At 41.3% G+C, this 20037-nt stretch overlaps 1 protein-coding gene across 3 annotated transcripts; it reads left to right on the top strand.

Annotated features, from left to right (window-relative positions):
• The first annotated feature begins 389 nt into the window (after window positions 1-389).
• Window positions 390-17776, top strand: LOC121576756 (basigin). Of its 3 annotated transcripts, none has more exons than XM_041890185.2 (8): window positions 390-587; window positions 13309-13477; window positions 13959-14047; window positions 14239-14375; window positions 14670-14943; window positions 16221-16245; window positions 16351-16418; window positions 16572-17776. In XM_041890185.2, the coding sequence occupies exons 2-7, from the start codon at window positions 13332-13334 to the stop codon at window positions 16403-16405; spliced, it is 726 nt and encodes a 241-aa protein (XP_041746119.1). In that variant the 5' UTR covers window positions 390-587; window positions 13309-13331; the 3' UTR covers window positions 16406-16418; window positions 16572-17776. The 3 variants fall into 3 exon arrangements, with proteins under 3 accessions (XP_041746119.1, XP_041746118.1, XP_041746117.1); XM_041890184.2 differs by lacking the exon at window positions 390-587 and adding an exon at window positions 5342-5592 and having other exon boundaries at window positions 16233-16245; XM_041890183.2 differs by lacking the exon at window positions 390-587 and adding an exon at window positions 5342-5592.
• The last annotated feature ends 2261 nt before the right edge of the window (window positions 17777-20037 follow it).

Genomic DNA, 20037 nt, shown 5'->3' with positions numbered 1-20037 from the left:
AACTGTAAACCAATTAAAACTCGTGTACTATCGCTGCTGATTACGTCCGCCAATCACGTTATCTGTATCTAAGGTAGTGGACAGCTGGTGACATCTCGAGAGTTCTCCATCCGACAAACTGCTGTCAGGTAAAGTATTTTTTATTTATTTGTAATTAACTATTTAGTTATCAGGGATGCAAACTAGTAATCTTTAGGCGAAATTCGCCGTTTTGAATCCAAAATAGGTAACCTATGTGATTCGTGTAGATCCGTTGAGAAAAGTGTGGGGGGAGCTTTGAATCACTACTGGCTGTAAGCGAATGAGTGATACAATACTGGCTATATCCAAGGCTCAGCCAATCGTTCACATAACAACAGAATGAAGCACGCGACTGAAGAGAGAAGCGACAACCAACTTGCTAGTTGCACCGGATCGTGTGCTAGTTACAGCATCTGCGCGAGCTCTGGAAAGAGCGGAGAGTGGAACAGTTACAGCAGCGCGTCCCCTGAACGATAACGAAGAGGAAGGTGAGAAGCCTGACTGGGATGATGAAGCGTACTTCATGAGCTGTAACCGAAAAACAACTGGCATTTGGAAGGTTTGAGGTGAGTGCGCAAGTGTGGTGGAACAAGAATTGTTAACATTGTTAAGTATCTTGCTAGCTGGATCGAATTCTCCGTTAGCTAGCAACTTACTATCTATGAACTATTGTTTTCCCTCTACAGTTAATTTAATTTTTAGAATGTGACCATTACGTGAAAATGAGGCGTTGCTTGTTAAACAAGTGGATTCAGGGATGAAGTGTAACGTTAGCTGGAACTGGGCCTGGCTTAAACTGGATGCCGCTATAGAGGTGAAAGGAACACCACAGACTTTCCCTCTTTATCACTTTTTCAATACGGTGGATATTATAAAAAGTGGTATGCCAGGTGTACTCTCTGCCTGAAAGAGGCCAATTATGCCAACAAAGGGTCTCATGCTCTGCTGCTGGCACATTGTAGGACAGATGTCCACAGGCAGGACGTGTACAATGTAATAACGTGCAGTGTAGCCCAAAGCTATTGCTCTTGTTGTGTTGAACTTGACATACAGTTGTGTGTGAGTGAGGGGGGATTCTTTTAGTTTTTACTCAGTGAAAGTTATTTTTGCACACACATAGCTTTGTGCACTTGATCGATGTCTAATATAGTGTCCACTATAATCGTAGCCACTATAATAGAGAAAAAATAAATGCCTGTTTTGTTTAATTCTATTAGATTTTTTTTCCCCAAATGCAATATTTAGACTTCTATTAAGAAGGCTGTCATGGCTAACTGCAATATTAATAAATAGTTTTTTCTCTGGTTTTGAGTGTCATTTGCAGTCAAGGCAACAAATAACATTGGATTGCTTTCCTTAAATTTTTTAGCTGTGCGTTAGGTTCACATTAACCACTTTTTATTTTACATACAGACTGATCATGTAGATCATATTCTTTGTTGTTTAATTAGTTAGCCTGCATTTCAAGAAGGGATTCAGCCTGTCACTAGAAATTAGTATTTTAAAGCTGATATTTATATTTATTTTTATCCCCCCCCAGCATGAATGTTTTTGCATGTTTCAGTGCAACAAAAAAAAAGTGTCACCTTTTTGTGCCCTCACCAGTTTGCATCCCTGAGTTATAGAAAAGTGATACCATCAATGCAAGCTGTAAAATGACTCCCAACTTAGAACACAGCAACCTTAGCAATGTAGCTAGCTTGCTAGATAGCTAGCTAAATTAGTTACAACAAGTAGATATGGTGCTCGCTAGCATGAGCAGATTGCTTTATCACTGCAACCTGGTCTCAGAGCATTTCGTATTATTTTGTACATAAATCCGAGATACTCCATTTAGTATGATATGTTACGTTTGTGCTTCACTAGCTTGCATATCATTCTGGGACAAGGAGTGTTTTAGCTTTCAGTTTATTCCAAGGAATAATTTAAGACTACAAAAATCTATACGACATGTAGTGTAAATCTAATACAGTCATAATAATAATATAATATGCCATTTAGCAGACGCTTTTATCCAAAGCGACTTAGTCATGTGTGCATACATTTTTACGTATGGGTGGTCCCGGGGATCGAACCCACTACCCTGGCGTTACAAGCGCCATGCTCTACCAATTGAGCTACAGAGGACCACCCATACGTCATCAAGGCAGGACCCACTAATTTCATTCATATTGACAAATAAGAAATGCCACATTATCCCTGCAAATAGTTGGAGTAGGATGATTGCAGAGCACTCTGCCTCAGACTGTCAGGATGTTCATTTTCTAGCTCACAAACTACATTCCTCTGCTGTGATGATTTATTTTATTAATTATTGTCTGTCACTTTTGTCTCACATGATCTATTCAGCTTAGAGTTGAAGAACACACACTACAGATACAAGTGCTTGTTTGAGCATCTTTGTATATTATTGTCTCCCGATAAGTCCTGCAGTTTGAACTAGCCCTGCCGTCACTACTAGACATTGAGTCCACATATGCATTTGCATGTTGTCTTTTCTTTGTGGGTTTTGCCGTACACTGTCTTGACAGGGCGGCAGGTAGCCTAGCGGTTAAGAGCGTTGTGCCAGTAACCGAAATCCCTTGGCCAACTAGGTGGTAAGAGCGTCTGCTAAATGACTCAAATGTAAATGTCTCTCTCTACATCGGTCAGCTACATTGGTGACCAGGATGGGATCCTTTCGATACACCTATGAGGTCTGGGCACACGCATGCTCCTAGAGAGAAGCATGTGTTGACAGTTCTACAGTCTCCATCAGAGGCCCATGCTTTTGGCATAGATCAGGGATGGGCAACTGGCGGCCCTCGGCCCCCCTTTTGTAGGCCCGCCGACTCAATTTACTGTATAGAGAGTTTGAATAATAGAATGCACAAGGTGCAATTTCGGAATGGTTGTGGGTATTGAGACCCCCCATGCAGACTCACCAGCCCCTCATGATGAGTTCTGTTTTTTGTGTGGCACACATCAAAGTTGTCCATCCCTGGCATAGATGGTAAAGCTCTCATTTCTGGACTGTAAGATTGTGCTCTCAATGGTACTTGATTGGTAGGTTACACTATATTTAGATACTTCAAATACTGCCCGAGACACATTTGCTATTTGTCTCCGTACTCAATAAATGGTGAAACACTTTGATTTTGGTGTTCTTATGTATATGCATGAAATGTACATTATGGAAAACATGTCTCACACTCAATCATATTTAGTAGAATAATCAATGGATTGGCATCATTAATTTTTTAGAATGTTATTATCTGGGATTTCTTATTTTTATTTTTTTGTCATTTAGCAGACACTTATCCAGAGCGATTTATAGTAATGAGTGGATATATTTTCGTATTTCTTCCTGTATTGGTCTGCCGTGGGAATCGAACCCACAACCTTGGCGTTGCAAGCGCCATGCTCTACCAACTGAGCCACATGGGACAGATCCGTTTGGGACGTCCAAGCTCTGACTTTACCCCATTTGAAGTTGACGGTTCAAAATGATTAAGTAAGGGTTATGGTTAACTTTAGGGTAGGGGTTAGGGTTTAGGATAGGGACGTCCCAACGATTCTGGATTGCACTAACCTTTTTACTCATGGATGTCATTCTCATACAATGGCAGACAACCATTTTGTTGCCTCTTTTTGTGAGCATGCGATGTTCCTTGATTATGAAAGCTGTAGAGGAAAGCTGGTGAATTATTGGCAATACCCCTATACTACATTGCATTGGAGAAAGTGACAGCTTGAGAAATGTTTTTATATTATCTAAATACAATTGTGGCAAGAAATAAAGGATTTCTGATCTTCAGTGGTGGAAAAAGTACTCAATTGTCATACTTGAGTAAAAGTAGATACCTTACAGTCCCGTGTAGCTCAGTTGGTAGAGCATGGCGTTTGCAACGCCAGGGTTGTGGGTTCGATTCCCACAGGGGGCCAGTATGAAAATGTATGCACACACTAAACTGTAAGTCGCTCTGGATAAGAGCGTCTGCTAAATGACTAAAACATTACAAAAATGACTCGAGAGTCACCCAGTAAAATACTACTTGAGTAAAAGTATTTGGTTTTAAATATACTTAAGTATCAAAAGTAAATGGAATTGCTAAAATGTACTTAAGTATCAAAAGTAAAAGTATTAATAATTTCAACTTCCTTATATTAAGCAAACCAGATGGCACAATTTTCTTGTTTTTCAAAATTGATGTATAGCCAGGGGCACACTCCAACACACATTTGTGTTTAGTGAGTCCGCCAGATCAGAGGCAGTAGGGATGACATGGGATGTTCTCTTAATAAGTGTGTGAATTGGACCATTTTCCTGTCAAAATGTAACGAGTACTTTTGGGTGTCAGGGAAAATGTATGGAGTAAAAAGTACATTATTTTCTTTAGGAATGTAGTGAAGTAAAAGTAGTCAAAAATATAAATAGTAAAGTACAGATACCCCCAAAATCTACTTAAGTAGTTCTTTAAAGTATTTTTACTTAAGTACTTTACACCACTGCTGATCTTATACTTACTCTTGCAAATGTACTGATCTTGTGTTTTATGCCCAGTTAAACATTAAAATAGATTAGCTGAAAATGACTGACTTATGTGACCTCATTCATTCTTTTGTAGGTTGCTGCTCACAAAAAATGAAGTACCACTGTAGGATTGATCAACAGTAGGCATATCTGGTGATGCTTATCAATTACATTAGATACTGTGTGAATCAATATTTGTCTGTATTTGACCCTAACATGCTGCAAGCTTTGGATTTGTAGTTGAATGTTTATCCAAGACATGCCCTTTGGTTGACATCACAAGTTTAAAAAACAACAACAACTGGACAACAATTATTCTCTCATATTCAAACACCTTGCCAAATTTGGGTGTGTAATTTCCAGTGTTGTTGATCATTAATCAGTTCATTTTATTACCCTGGTGAGTTTACAATTTGTCCTCAGGGTAGCAAATTAGACGTTCTAAATGGGATAGTATGGGAGACACAAGGATTGTCAATTACATCCCTTTAAAACAATAGTTAATTCCATTATGCAACAAGGCTTTGTTTTATATAGGGTGACAACACTGTATTGAATTGTTGGACTGTTGTCTCGTGGAGTAATGAGTGTTTCTGTTTTTACATGCAAAAGTGATTGCTTTTGATAAGGCCTTATATTATATTTTATGGAAAATAGATGGTTCTGAACGAAACATGCTGCCTTGTTGACAACAGGACGGAGCGGCGCAGATTACTGTTCGATTTGAGAAGGTCGCTCCTCCCTCTACGCTTTTGCCTGTTCACGTCGAACTGTTTTATTTTCCAAATAAAAATAAAGGAAGTCTTCCTCTCCCCCCAACGGTTACGCGCAAGGATCATGTGAACGTGCTATTTCACGACGTGAGGAGCAACTAGAGAACGGCGACTACTAATTCGTCGATGGTGTAGGAAAAGAGTCAAGATAAGATCAAATATATTAGAAAAATAGTGTAGTTGACAGTATATTTCTGTGGCAGACAAGAAAATCGTCGAAAATGAAAGTGTTGTGGGGTTTAAGTACCCTCTTATTGTGCTTGTACCGAGCCAATGCCCAGACAGGTAAGATGTTTAGCTAGGTACTGTGCAGAGAGTGCGAGCTGGCTAACGTTAGCGGTTTTCAATTATTGATTTACAGTTAAACGCCATATATTTTCCAGAGTTTTCCAAACGGTCAACCTCAATTTTTGTCCATCTCGCTGTAACGTTAACTGTAGAAAATAACGTTAACGTTCGCTAGGAAGCATAAAACGGTACAACGTTCCAGGCACCGAACATGATGGATCATTTGACTTGGTTTAGCCTGGCAACGTTAACTGTAAAGAATATATAGTTCTGACAAAGATGTGATGCTTTACATCAATATTCATACTATATTATGTATACCAGGTAGTTAGTGAATATAAACACATGTAGTGATAAAAATCTGTGACTTGTAGGTAATTAACGAAAATAGTTGGCTAGTTATGTTTCATTTTGCAATTGCAACATGCCATAATCTTCAAGAATATACTAGCAACAAGTTAAGTATTATTAGAAAGCTATCTGTCTCGTTTTAAAAAGGCTAAATAGTGTCAACATTTTAGTTCCTACTAGTATTAACTAGCTTGCACGTTTTTCACCAGATCCCCCACCATGACATGACCACCACCAGCCAATGGAGTTGCCTTTGTTTAGTCCTTCATAAACTAGCCAATGTTTTGTTTAGTGTTGCCAATTGTTGAATTTGTGAATGAGCAGACTAACCAGTTGCCTACCAAGGCTGTAATCTTTCATGTTTGAAGTCTCAGCTAGTTTTTTGAGAGCCAACGCTCTGCCTGTGCTTCTGGCTTGTTAGCTGCGAGCTTTAAACCGGTGTAGACCAGTTTGCCTGCTTGAATCATATAGAGATGTCCAGTTTCGAGGATGAAAAAAGTAGGCCTATGAGTGTTGTAACCATATGTCAACATTTCTATGGAGATAAATAACCAAATTATTTAAATGTGATACAACATAGTGGTGTAATAATGTTATATGATGTACTGTTATCTTTTAGTTTATATGTAATGTAAGTGCTTTTAATGTGTTCGGACCCCAGGAACAGTAGCTGGGATCCCTAATAAATACAAATACCACATCTCAATTAAAATCACAACAAATATTATATTTCTATATGGTTACAATACCAATGTATTTAAATGTATTATATAAAACGTTTCAAACAAGCAAGAAACCTTGTGTTTGCAAGCTTGTTTTTAGCAGAGACTACAAGAAATTGAAATGACCTTAACACAATGATTCCCACCTTAACACCAGCGCTTTTTGGATTTCTAACTCCCTTTAAACATTGTGTGTTTGCTACAGAGTTGTACCATTGGATTCGTCTTTGTTTAGCTATTTGATTTTGGATTTTAGGTCCCCTTTAGGTATACAAAAAATATATATAAAAAATATTTGATTGAACATTGAATTTGGCCTTATTGCTATTAGCCCATAGAAACGCATTCAATAACAGATTCATACATGGAAAAACAGTCCCCCCAAAAATATAAAGGATGTTTGTTTTGAAGTGTCTGTCATGTATCTGAGAGATAAAAGAAAGATCACGAAACATGATTTATTTTTGAAACATGTTCCCCTGTTTTTAGGCACTAAACTACTTCCATATATACTTCCATAAATTTTTTACAACTGGTACCGGACTACCTTCAGGAGAGTTTTGTGGGCATCGTAGAGCAAAACAACCGACGTACACTATATATACACAAAAGTATGTGGACACCCCTACAAACGAGTGGATTCGGCTATTTCAGCCACACCTGTTGCTGACAGGTGTATAAAATCGACCACACAGCCATGCAATCTCCATAGACAAACATTGGTAGTAGAATGGCCTTACTGAAGAGCTCAGTGACTTTCAATGTGGCACCGTCATAGGATGCCACCTTTCCAACAAGTCAGTTTGTCAAATTTCTGCCGTGCTAGAGCTGCCCCGGGCCAAGTGCTGTTATTTTGAAGTGGAAACGTCTAGGAGCAACAACGGCTCAGCCGCGAAGTGGTAGGCCACACAAGCTCACACAACTGGACCGCCGAGTGCTGAGGCGCGTAGTTCGTAAAAATAGTCTGTCCTCAGTTACAACACTCACTACCGAGTTCCAAACTGCCTCTGGAAGCAACATCAACACAATAACTGTTTGTCGGGAGCTTCATGAAATGGGTGATGAATCACACTTCACCATCTGGCTGTCCGACGGACGAATCTGGGTTTGGCGGATGCCAGGAGAACGCTACCTGCCCGAATGCATAGTGCCAACTGTAAAGTTTGGTGGAGGAGGAATAATGGTCTGGGGCTGTTTTTCATGGTTCGTGCTATGCCCCTTAGTTCCAGTGAAGGGAAATCTTAACGCTATAGTATACAATGACATTCTAGACGATTCTGTGCTTCCAACTTTCTGGCAACAGTTTGGGGAAGGCCCTTTCCTGTTTCAGCATGACAATGCCACCGTGCACAATGCGAGGTCCATACAGAAATGGTTTGTTGAGATCGGTGTGGAAGAACTTGACTGGCCTGCACAGAGCCCTGACCTCAACCCCATTGAACACCTTTGGGATGACTTGGAACGCAGACTGCGAGCTCGGCCTAATCGCCCAACATCAGTGCCCGACCTCACTAATGCTGTTGTGGCTGAATGGAAGCAAGTCCCCACAGCAATGTTCCAACATCTAGTGGAAAGCCTTCCCAGAAGACTGGATGCTGTTATAGCAGCAAAGGGGGGACCAACTCTATATTAATGCCCATGATTTTGGAATGAGATGTTCGACGAGCAGCTGTCCACATACTTTTAGTCATGTAGTGTACGTGAGAGACTCACCTTTCCATAGGGGGGTTATATTAGTGTGTAGCCCAAACTGTTTGGACGCTACAGACAGAAATTGGCAGATCGATGGTACCCACTTCAGATGAGTCCCGTGACGCTTGTGGGGGACTTGGAGCAAAATCACCGACATGTTCGTGTGAGTCTCACCTTTCCATAGATGGGTCATAATAGTTTGTTCGGACACTAGACGTTTTCATGAGAAGATCGATTGCATTCTGGAGAGCTGAGCGCATGCATTCTAGAGAGAGATGCGCCTGTAGGCTATCTTCGCCACACATCCCTCCCCTTTTTGTCTCAACATTTCTTTATTATACTCAAGACTCATTATCTTCACACGTTATAGATGCTTTTTCATTGACAGCCGCAACTCAATAATCAGCTAGGACTTTTTCCACACCTGCCTATGAAAGACTTCTTCATATCCCATTTCTCTCCTGTTTATATTCGTTTTCATATCAACTTTTTAAAATTGTCCATAAGCCAAAGGCACAACCCTATTCATATTAGCAACCCATCCTAGTTGTTGCATCTTTAGATTCCCCCTCTGATTTTAATCTCTGTCATATACCGCTCGCATCAGGTGCTCTGTTTAGAATGGTGTTTTCTCGCGAATTGCATTTTGGCAAATGTTTGAAAATAGTTTTATTGGCTGCTTCATTACAGGAGTTGCATGTTCTGTTAAAGCTGCATATGTAATGTGTTGGGCGATCCGACCAAATTCACATAGAAATTTCAGTTATACACTGAACAAAAATATAAACACAACATGTAAAGTGTTGGTCCCATGTTTCATGTCCTGATATAGAAGATCCCAGACATGTTTAAAAGCACAAAAAGCTTGTTTCTCTCATTCTTTGCACACATTTTTTTCTTCCATCCACCTGACAGGTGTAGCATATCAAGAAACTGATTAGACAGCATGATCATTACACAGGTGCATCTTGTGCTGGGGACAATAAAAGGCCACTCTAAAATGTGCAGTTTTGTCACACAACACAATGCCACAGTTGTCGCAGGTTTTGAGGGTGTGCCATTGTCATGCCATTCATCCGCCACCATCACCTCATGATAATACACAGCCCCATGTCGCAAGGATCTGTACACAATTCCTGGAAGCTGAAATGTTCCAGTTCTTCCATGGCCTGCATACTCACCAGACATGTCACCCATTGAGCATGTTTGGGATGCTCTGGATCGACATGTACGACAGCGTGTTCCAGTTTGCGCCAATATCCTGCAACTTCGCACAGCCATTGAAGAGGAGTGGGACAACATTTCACAGGCCACAATCAACAGCTTGATCAACTCTATGCGAAGGAGATGTCGCGCTGCATGAGACAAATGGTGGTCTCTCCAGATACTGACTGGTTTTCTGATCTACCCCCCTATTTTTTATTTATTTAAAGCTATCTGTGACCAACAGATGCATATCTGTATTCCCAGTTGTGAGATTCATAGATTAGGGCCTAATTTATTTATTTAAATTGACCGATTTCCTTATGAACTGTAACTCAGTAAAGTCTTTGAAATTGTTGCATGTTGCGTTTTATATTGAGGTTGGACTTTAGCACGTAGGGCGCACCGATTGGTATCACCTCGTTAGTCAGCATGGGTTACCTGTGCTGGTTGCAATCTCGTTAGTGGGAAGGTGTTTCACCTGTGCTGACCCAGGTGCTATTTAAGAGTGGTTGGCCCAGTGCTCCAGTTGTGTTGATAGAGTGGAGGGTTAACACCTTTTAGTTGTCGCTCCCTATTTTGATACACCTTTTTGGGTTTCTTCCTGTCTTTAAGTTTGGTGTGGGTTTTTCTTTTGTTTGCCTCCTTAGTGGGCAAATTTAGTGGGCACTGATGGTGTTCATGTTTACATTTTGGTTTTACACGCCTATCACACCTGCATTTGAAACTTCCCTATTTGTCCTCTGCTAGCATTCACACAAAAAAAGAAACCTACATGTGTAAGCCTGGTTGTTTACTATGAATAGGTGATCTGTGGCGGATGACCCATTGTCCTTAGAAAGCTGTAGCACATTAACTTGACAACCATTCCAAGCACTCGGGCCTCTGTCCTTTCAATATGCTAGGCCAGTTAGGACCACATGTAGCCTACAGAACAGTCACTCAGTAGGGGTATCTTCTGATACTGCAGCTGTTGCCATGGCCAGGTCTCCTTCCAAAAGAGATTGTTTACTCCAGTGGGACTTCCTGGCAGTTTATAATAAAATGTGACTAAGGTATGTTTTTCATTCAGGCCTATGTGAAGTCAGTACCTGTATTTACTTGTTTTGTACAGCATTTGCTATGAAGGTGACCTTTCGCAATGGTTAAAAGGATCCCACCACCCTGAGCTAAAAGGTCACATGATATTTAGAGCCAGAGGCTCCAATGGCTCTAACCCAATTCACAAGTTTGACTCTGGACATGTTAATAGCTACATGCTGTTGTCGTTTTAGGTGGCCAACTATTCAGAAAATGTCCACCTACCACCTCTTGTTATTGTCGTACTATGTGAAGTGTTTCTAGTGATACACAGAGAAAGGGTGTTGCGCAGACATTATGTCTGAAAACATGGTTATATCTTTGTTCAAGCAGCATTACATGGGCATCCCCGAGCTCTGCCCAGGTTTTGTTATCCCGTGCGTTGATTTAAGATTGTTTGTGGGATTCGATAGAAATAGCCCTACAGGGGGCTAACTCAACACAACTTGGCTCGCGCCTGAGAATGTTATTCCTCTGTTGCTCCTCCTGGGTATTAAATCCTGTACAGAATGTCCTCCATGTCAGATCAGGTGTCGTGTTCGATTAATAACTAAGCTCTGCACTTCCCATCAACACAAACAGACAGAGAAAATGTAATAGATTTACAGCCATATAAAAAAAAAAACATCTGAACTTTTAATGGCATTTTCATCATCTGCTTTGCTTTCTCGTGCTTTTTTTTGTTATTCATTGCACATTTCATTATCTTTTCAGTTAAGCTTCATTAAATGTATCTGGTTTTATCAGTGACATTTGCTTTTATTTAATGCACGTCATTCAACTTTCTGCAGTGGGTCTGAGTATCAAGGACTCTAAAAATCAATTTGGCATGAAATCATTGGGTTAGAATGACTCAAACTCTGTGCCTTCTCTTATTCATGTGTCCTATTAACCTCTTCTGTTTTTCTTTTTTGCCTTACTATCATCTCGTAAAATTGACTGATGTGCTCACACCAATCCGAACCCAATCCAAATAAATATAATACTCAAATCAATCCACCCCTCCCCCCACGGTGGCCTGTTCAGCTGTCTTTATCAAGTCGCCCCTGTCCCAGATGAAGCTGATAGAGGACAGTGCAGAGCTGCACTGTGTGGTGACTGGGAACCCCATCCCCGAGGTGCAGTGGTGGTTCATAGAGGGCGAGGAGCACGAGACCATGACCCAGCTGTTTGATGGGGCGCAGGAGGACCGTGTCGGGCTCAACGCCACCTACATCCAGCATGCCACCAGCTCCATTCACCTCTTAAACCTCACGCTCAATGACTGGCACGTACGAGTGCCACGCTTCTAACGATCCTGACCGCAACGAGCTGAAGAAGGCACCCAAAATCAAGAGGATCTGCTCACAGGCTAACGTTATAGTATTTGAATGTAAGTGAGAGGCCCTGCGTACAGCCAGGCAGCATATCCCTGTAGGGAGGACAGTGAGTGGACCAGCTCCTGTCCCACACCCTCTCCTGACCTGTCTCACCCAGACTCCCCTACTCTCCCCTCACTGAGCTCCTGTGATGGCGTGGCCGAGCCTTTCTCCTTAGACGCTTCCTACCTGCCGTAGCACTACCCTCAATCTGATGCTTTTTTGCTAGGCCTATGTCAAAGCTTAGTGAATTGTTTAAATTAATTCATTAGCAAAATATATTTCATATATGGATAATACTGGTTAGAAGGTCTGAAACCTGCAAATGGATGCATCATAAAAAATTAAAACATGTTTTAAGGGGTCAGATTATGGTGTGTTTAGCTTCTTGTTGGCTTTCATTGTCTATTTTGCTGTCCTGTCCAAGGAGTAGAATGTGTAATAATTGATACAAACATTGGCACTGTCCTGTGTTGTTTACACTCTTTACACCTGTTTAGGCTCTTTAGGAGTACTAAATTATCTACAGAAGACCCCAAACCTGCTTTGTAATGATTCTCAGCCATAAGCCATCTTTCTGCCTTGTGGTCCAGTATTATTTGACACAAGTTGTTGATTTCTCTACCCCAAACCAAAATATCCTCTTATTTGTTCCTCTTCTCTGTCAGTGGAACACCAACCTGCAATACCTCACCTTGCTGGTTGCTTCTTCTGTTTATGTTGATTACAAGCATGGTCTCTTAGATTAACTTCCCAGTGTAACTCCTCCTCTCTTAAACTCTTGGTTCAGATAGAGCTCTCCATTTAGGTGTCTTCCCATGTGTGATCTGCCCCCTTCTTGGAAAGCTCTGCGCTGCCACTTTAATATTGTACTGTTCTTGGCTTGAAATGTGATAGTTTATGAAAGTAATAACATTTCATCAGCTAGGCTAGACCTTATCAGTTTTCACTATGAAGTTTAGGCTAAAGGATAGTAAAGCAATGTCGAGCCCTGGACAGTGTCTCCTCAAGGTTTGTGCCTCCTCAACATGTTGGTATCAAGACAATCTCCAATAGAGTGCCATTTGTCCTGTAAACCCTATAAATTCCGTTAGCCTAAATAACCACAGATGTATCTAGTGCCTTTTTAGTTACCCTCAACTATTTTAGCAATATATTGTACTAGAAAAGACATACAATAATTAGTTACACTTGGCCTTTCCTCATGGTACTATGGTAAACTGTAATGGGCAGTGTATACGCCTACTTGATGTGTTCATATCAAAGGATGGCTTTTTAAAATATATTCACTTTGTGTGTGTCTACAGATCCCTTAATCGAAGCTCAACCTATGGAGGTAAACAACCAGACCTCTGCCATCCTCTCATGTAAACTGACCGACCCCCCGTCCGCAGTCAAAGGCCACTACTGGATGAGGAACGGCAAAGTGATCGAGTCATCCAAGCATAACTCGCCAACTCTCTACACCGAGCACACGTAAGGGCTCCCGAGTGGTGCAGCGGTCTAAGGCACTGCATCTCAGTGCTTGAGGCGTCACTACAGACCCCCTGGTTCGATTCCAGGCTGTATCACAACCGGCTGTGATTGGGAGTCCCATAGGGCGGCGCACAATTGGCCCAGCGTCGTCCGGATTTGGCCGGTGTAGGCCGTCATTGTAAATAAGAATTTGTTCTTAACTGACTTGCCTAGTTAAATAAAGGTCAAATAAAATAAAAAAGCTCCAGGCAGGCAGTGTGTGTCTGCATGTTTTATCTGCATGTTTGATCCAACAGATGGACGGGACTCGATTTACCTGCCACTGAAGCTCAGTCTGTTGGGGCAGCACTTTTTGTTTTTGTAAGCAAAGTGACTTCATGACTGGGATGCGTTAGAAGCCATTGTTTGAGCGAAGTCTGTTGTAGTATGCCTATGTTTCCCATTTTTAGGGCTTACATTTAGTTTTTGTTTTTTCCATTAGCTTGGCTAAAATCGATTCCCATTCCGGTGGATTGTATGAGTGCGTCTTCCTTTCTGAGCCCGAGGTGAAGACAACCATTGTGGTCAAAAGTAAGTAATCCTTTTTAAGTTTCTTCTACTGACATGCTATGCCAGTTAATTTTAGCGCACTTTGAGTATCTGAAGGCTGCAATAGGCCTATAAAGCCAATTGGTTTATAAAACTGCAGATGCTGATGTTTTGGATAAATGTTGCATATCGGCTATCATCCCATAAATACCTGCCTCCCTGTGTTTCACTAGCTGTTCCCCATGTCTCTGCCTACAAACACTCTGAGCATGGTAACGAGAAGGACAAGGGTGTGCTGGTGTGTGTTAGTCATGGATACCCACTGCCCACTGACTGGAAGTGGTACAAACTGGAGGGAGAAGATAAGACGGTATGCTTTAGCAAACTTTACATCATTGATACACATTAGGCTTAACAAAATTGGTTTCACTGAGCTAGAATAAACCTTGCTGCTGGACTGAACTGAGTGATTGAACTCAGTTTCAACAATGCTGCATTTATTTTCCAATTTTAGGAATCGTTGACTAAATCAATATCTTGATTGAAGCCACAGTAATTCCACACGTAGTAGTACTCGCCAAAGGGGTCTGCACTAGAAAATATAAAAATATTGAAATCTGGAAATGGGTGTTAAATGGCTTTGCTCTCTGTCTGGCGTTCTCAGGCCATCACCAACGGTACCGACAGGTATGAGATCAAGAGCACCCCCAACAGGACCACCCTGACCATTGACGACTTGGACATCGCCATGGACATAGGCGACTACATGTGCTACGGCACGAGCGAGGTCGGCTCGACCTCCGACAAGATCCACCTGCGCGTCCGCAGCCGGCTGGCTGCCCTCTGGCCCTTCCTGGGCATAGTGGCCGAGGTCATCATCCTGGTCAGCATCATCTTCATCTATGAGAAGAGGAGAAAGCCTGATGAGATCAACGACGGTATGTAGACACACCCGCAGAGAAAGGCAGAAAGGAAGTACTCTTGTTTTGCCATTCATATATGTTTTCTGAAGGGCTAAAGTAGCATACCTGGTCAAGTCCATATGTTTTGACTGAGTGTCTGCTGCCCCCCAGTGGCAGAACAGTCTCTCAGTTGCAGATGCACTGTCATTCTACTAAGTTTGCTGTGCATTACCTGCAATTTTAATGATATCTCTATAGTTTACATTTTCATAATGGTTTGGATATAGGAAGTTTACTATTATTGATGTGGTCTTCTTGATTTAGTTTTCAAGTATGTTTTCCACTCTTGATTTTAGGAGTTCCATTTCATCTAAAGCAATTGGTTTTCTATTAGAACAGTTTTTTATTATTTAAATTTTTTATTTCTCTGTTCGCTGCTGCTTTTGCGTTTTGGTAAGTGATCAAATCTGCATGTCAGATTTGAAGTGGTTGACCTGAAATGACAGTAACTGAGAAGCTATGGGATTCTGAATGCACTGCTTTCATAGTCGCCACTTGTATCTAATAAGGAACTCTTCCACTGGCCTTGCATTCCTACATTGGACCAACCTGGGCTAAATTTGAAGGACATTTTCAGACTGCAAAAATGTTGCCCCATTTTTATGCCCACAAATCAATGTTTTTTTTTTGTCATGCCAGTGAAAGGGCCAAATAAGTAATGTGATGGGGGAATTAGGTCTAACGTCATGGTTTGTAGTGTTGGAAACGCCTAAGGGATTAGGGTTTTAAAGGTACACACAGCAGTATGACATCATACACAGGGCAGCAACTTCCTGCTTACATACATCAACAACAAATATTTGTCAGTAAGCAGGAAAGCAGCCTGGCTAGTTATGTCATATTGCTGTGTATACCTTTAATATTTGGTCTTGCATTCCATCTGCATCTTGATCTCTATGCATGACGAGTAATTTCAGCTATTTATAGCAGGGATATCATGCCATCTTTGATCTCATTCCTTGCCTGAGATTTGTCATAACTCTTGCTGTTTTATCTTTTTTAATTTGATTGTGATAAAGTTCAAGTGACGTAACTGTCTTTATTTGATTATTGTAGATCTATGGCAGTGCACTTGAAAGGCCTACTTAAAGCAATAATTGGAACTTTGTCACCATTTCTTTCATTGTCTGTGGAAAGCATGCCTTTTCCATGCCTTGCTCTCATTGGGAGAATATTGCTCACACCTAGTCTCTTGAACAAATTCAGCTATTGACTCTCTTCATCTTTTCTCTTGTCCCTGTGTTGCTGTATAGATGACGACTCAGGATCTGCTCCCCTGTAAGTACACATTTCACACCGACATTAAAAAAATACAGTATTTAATTTCTCACCCAAGGAAATACTGTAATTTTTTTAATGTTCTGAATGGAAAATGTATTTCAGGAAGAGCAATGCTAACACAAACCACAAGGACATCAGGCAAAGGAACTCCAACTGAGAGAAGATGAGAGGTGTGTATGACAGCTTTTGAATCAATCCACTCGACAGGATGAGCCCATTTCAAATGAATTTATTCTGATTACCAAATCAAAGCAGTAAAACTCCTGTAGTGGTTGAGCTCTCATCAATCTAATTGTCAATCCCCTCTCTTTCTCTCCTGACAGATATCCTGATGATGACCTTCCAGGATCTATGAGGAGCATTGGGTTGTTGAGTGTTACATAATCTAGTGCACCCTGCGATTTTTAAACAACATTTTTGCTTGAGTGTTAATGTCTTGAGAAATTGACTGAATTTCCTCTAGCTTTTCTTCTATATTTCTCTCCATATTGTGCTGCCTGGGAACATGGGGCAAAACATTTTTTGCATGATTTTTATTGCCATTCTAGAAGTTTGTTCGTAGTGAAATCCATTGTAAACGTTTACGTGAGAGTGATCTATTGGTGTTTTGTTTGTTTGTGCTTCTAGCTTCCTCCACCGTCTCTCACAATTCTAAATCTGTGCTCTTATATTTGCAAGCCTGAAAAGCCACATGATAAGCAGCATGGATCCTACTAGGGATGTGAAATGTTTGGACACTGATAGATTACTGTAGGTAAAATAACAGCCGGAAGTCTTTTGACTTCAGACCCTGACCCTACCACATCACGTAGATCACCTTTGGCAGAGTTATACTGTATGATGCGCCTTAACACTAATCTATTTATTTTTCCTACACTACTTGATTTTCTGCTGTTTAAGTTGTAACACTGTATTTAGTTCCTAAATTAAACGGCAGGAAGGAGGACTATTGAAATGCAACGTGTATCTAAGAAATGCATTGTTCATGTTTGGATGGTAAATCTTTGCTAACATTTTTATCCAAGCTTTTTGGTTTTATTTCTAATTGAAATGTTTTAGTATAGTTTTGAATTGCCTCTGCTTTTGTTGCCATAGTCACATCCATATTAATACTCCCTGAAAAAGGAGAAAGTGTAAGAGATGTGTAACATTAGCTTCTTCTGATCAACCAGAAACTAGATTTCACACTAATGTATAAATCAGAATTGAAGGTGATTAAATGGGGAGACGGTTTTCTTCTAAGGGTATGTGGAACCTAAACGTGATTAAAGCTAATAAAGCTTCCTTTGTAGACAATTCAGAAGCCATATGTTGCATTAACCTGATTAGTATTGTGAGGGTTGTGTACCATTTCAGAGTTTATAAAGTATGTTAAAATATATGACGTGTGTGTGTGTGTATATATATATATATATATATATATATAGTGTGTCAATTATTTTGCCTAGAAGTAAACAAGCAAGTATATTTAACACTGTCAACTGTACCAAATTGCACAATCTTAATAAAGTTATTTGATTTTAAGAGATATGGTCTATTGTGTTAACTGTTGAGTAAGATGGAAATGTTTCATATTTCCACAAGACAAGATAATGCTACAGGCCATTCCACAAGTACATCTATAAAGTTATTTTCCAAAGTGCCCTGAATGGTCTTTGGCAATGGGTTTGTACCACAGGAGGTTGGTGGCACCTTATTTGGGGAGGACGGGCTCGTGGTAATGGCTGGAGCGGCATTAGTGGAATGGTTGCCATGTGTTTGATGCCATTCCATTTGCTCTGTTCCAGCCATTATTATGAGCCATCTTCCCCTCAGCAGCCTCTGCTGGTTTGTACATCAAGGTGTCAGTCCTCTCTGGTGAATGGCATGATTTGAAGCTAAGCAAAAGGGTATGTGTGATGGGTCCGCACTCAAAAAGATGTGGCATAAAGCTTGTTTTCATTTTTTTTCACTGCATCAGAGATGGCATACACGGACGTTTCAGCTTTGCAGACTTCAGTGTGGGACAATTTCAGGCCCACCGGCTAGAACGCTCAAACTCAACTCTGGACCTCAAAGCCAGTTCCACTGCATTTTTTCATTGTTCCCCTCTAATCAGGGACTAATTTAGACCTGGGACACTAGGTGTGTGTGCAATTAATTATCAGGTAGGACAGAAAACCAGCAGGCTCTGGAACTCGTAGGGTGAGAGTTGAGTACCCCTGGGCTAGAATATCTGCAGTCTGCGCACGTGCACGCTCATGATGACTTGAAGCTGGCATACAGAAGGAGTTGAATAATGGTAAAGGAGTGGACTAATGGTCTGATTTCATAGGCATAACAGCTATAGACTCACTGTACAATACAATATTACATCAGTAGGCCTACACACCCAAATCATTCTGAGAAGATACGACACGAGGGTGCGATTTAATCATCAATATGGAGGAACCATTGTGCTTCTAGGTGGTATCATTGACGTAGCCTATAGATGTGTCTGGAATAAATCAACATATCTGGACTGGTGGATATTGTAGCCTATATTGGCACCACTCATTTTCTCAGGTGAAGTCATCCACCACCAATATTATTTGGTGATTACGCACAGATAACGCATGCATGATGTGAGTAAAATAGAGAACATTTCCCACTGGGCACACACTGGTTGAATCAACATCGTTTCTCCATAATTTCAATGAAATTACAATGAACCAATGTGGAATAGACATTTAATTGACATCTGTGCCCAGTGGCTTGCCAATATGCTAATCCACTGACCTTTCAAGGCTAATATTGCATTTGAATGTGCTTCACAATAAATTACTATTTGTGCTCAAAATACAATATTCAAAACAGATTGAAATTATAGGGTAGCCCAATTTCACATTATTTATTTGTATGACTTAATAAATCAGATTTTTTTTTGCATCCCTCTGTTTCTCTGGTCCACCATGCTCATGTAATTTCACACTGGAACCTTCCTTTCAATGTCATTCATTGTGAGGAAGAGGAGAGGATGGCTTTGAGGTTAGGCAACAGAAGGGGCCCTCCGTTTCCATGTGACAAAACTAACAGCCAGATTGCAGCCATAGCAACGCCACTGGTGCTGTATCCTAAAGTGGTTTCCACTGACTGGAGCTGATTTGAACTCGTCTCCACTGCTGCTGTCCGCCCAGCAAGGCAAAGGTTCCGAAGGCGCTGTCATGGACAAGGCGGAGGATGGAGAAGCGGAGTCCAAATTCCAGCAGCCACTATTGTGCCGAGCCGTTTCCGTTAGTGTCGGAGGGGATAGAAACGGTGGAAGTATGAAGATGAATACATTTATGCCAGGAGGGGGAGCAGCGTAACAGAGTGCAAGAACTCAAACAACAATGAGCTGTGGCTCATGAAAGGCGAGGAGTCCACACCTTGTGTTCCTACAGGCGCCACAAGCTGTGCTCTGATATGCCAGGCAGATGCTGCTGGCCGTGGCGCCTCAGACTTCAGGGCTGGAGGGGACTCAGCCACAGGAACAGCGGTAACCGGGTTGGCTACTGGTTGGACAGGTGAAGGCACTACCGGTATGATATGCAACAAAAACTGAGATTGCAGAAGGGACCCCAACATTTCTGGGAACCTGTCCTACATTGTATCTAGGCAGGAGAAGCAGACAGGTGGAATAGTTGAACCCGACGACAGGAAAAGGCAAACTAGATGTAATTCGAGAGTCGCCAGCATGGACGGTTCTATCACCTCAGCTGGGTCCTTAGCACAGGGACAAGGGACCGAGGTGGCCGGGGCCACAACTACTGGCACTGAGAAAAAGGACCA

Source organism: Coregonus clupeaformis, chromosome 11 (genome assembly GCF_020615455.1).
Source record: "Coregonus clupeaformis isolate EN_2021a chromosome 11, ASM2061545v1, whole genome shotgun sequence".
Taxonomy (NCBI): Eukaryota; Metazoa; Chordata; class Actinopteri; order Salmoniformes; family Salmonidae; genus Coregonus; species Coregonus clupeaformis.
This window is presented reverse-complemented; position numbering and strand designations above follow the sequence as displayed.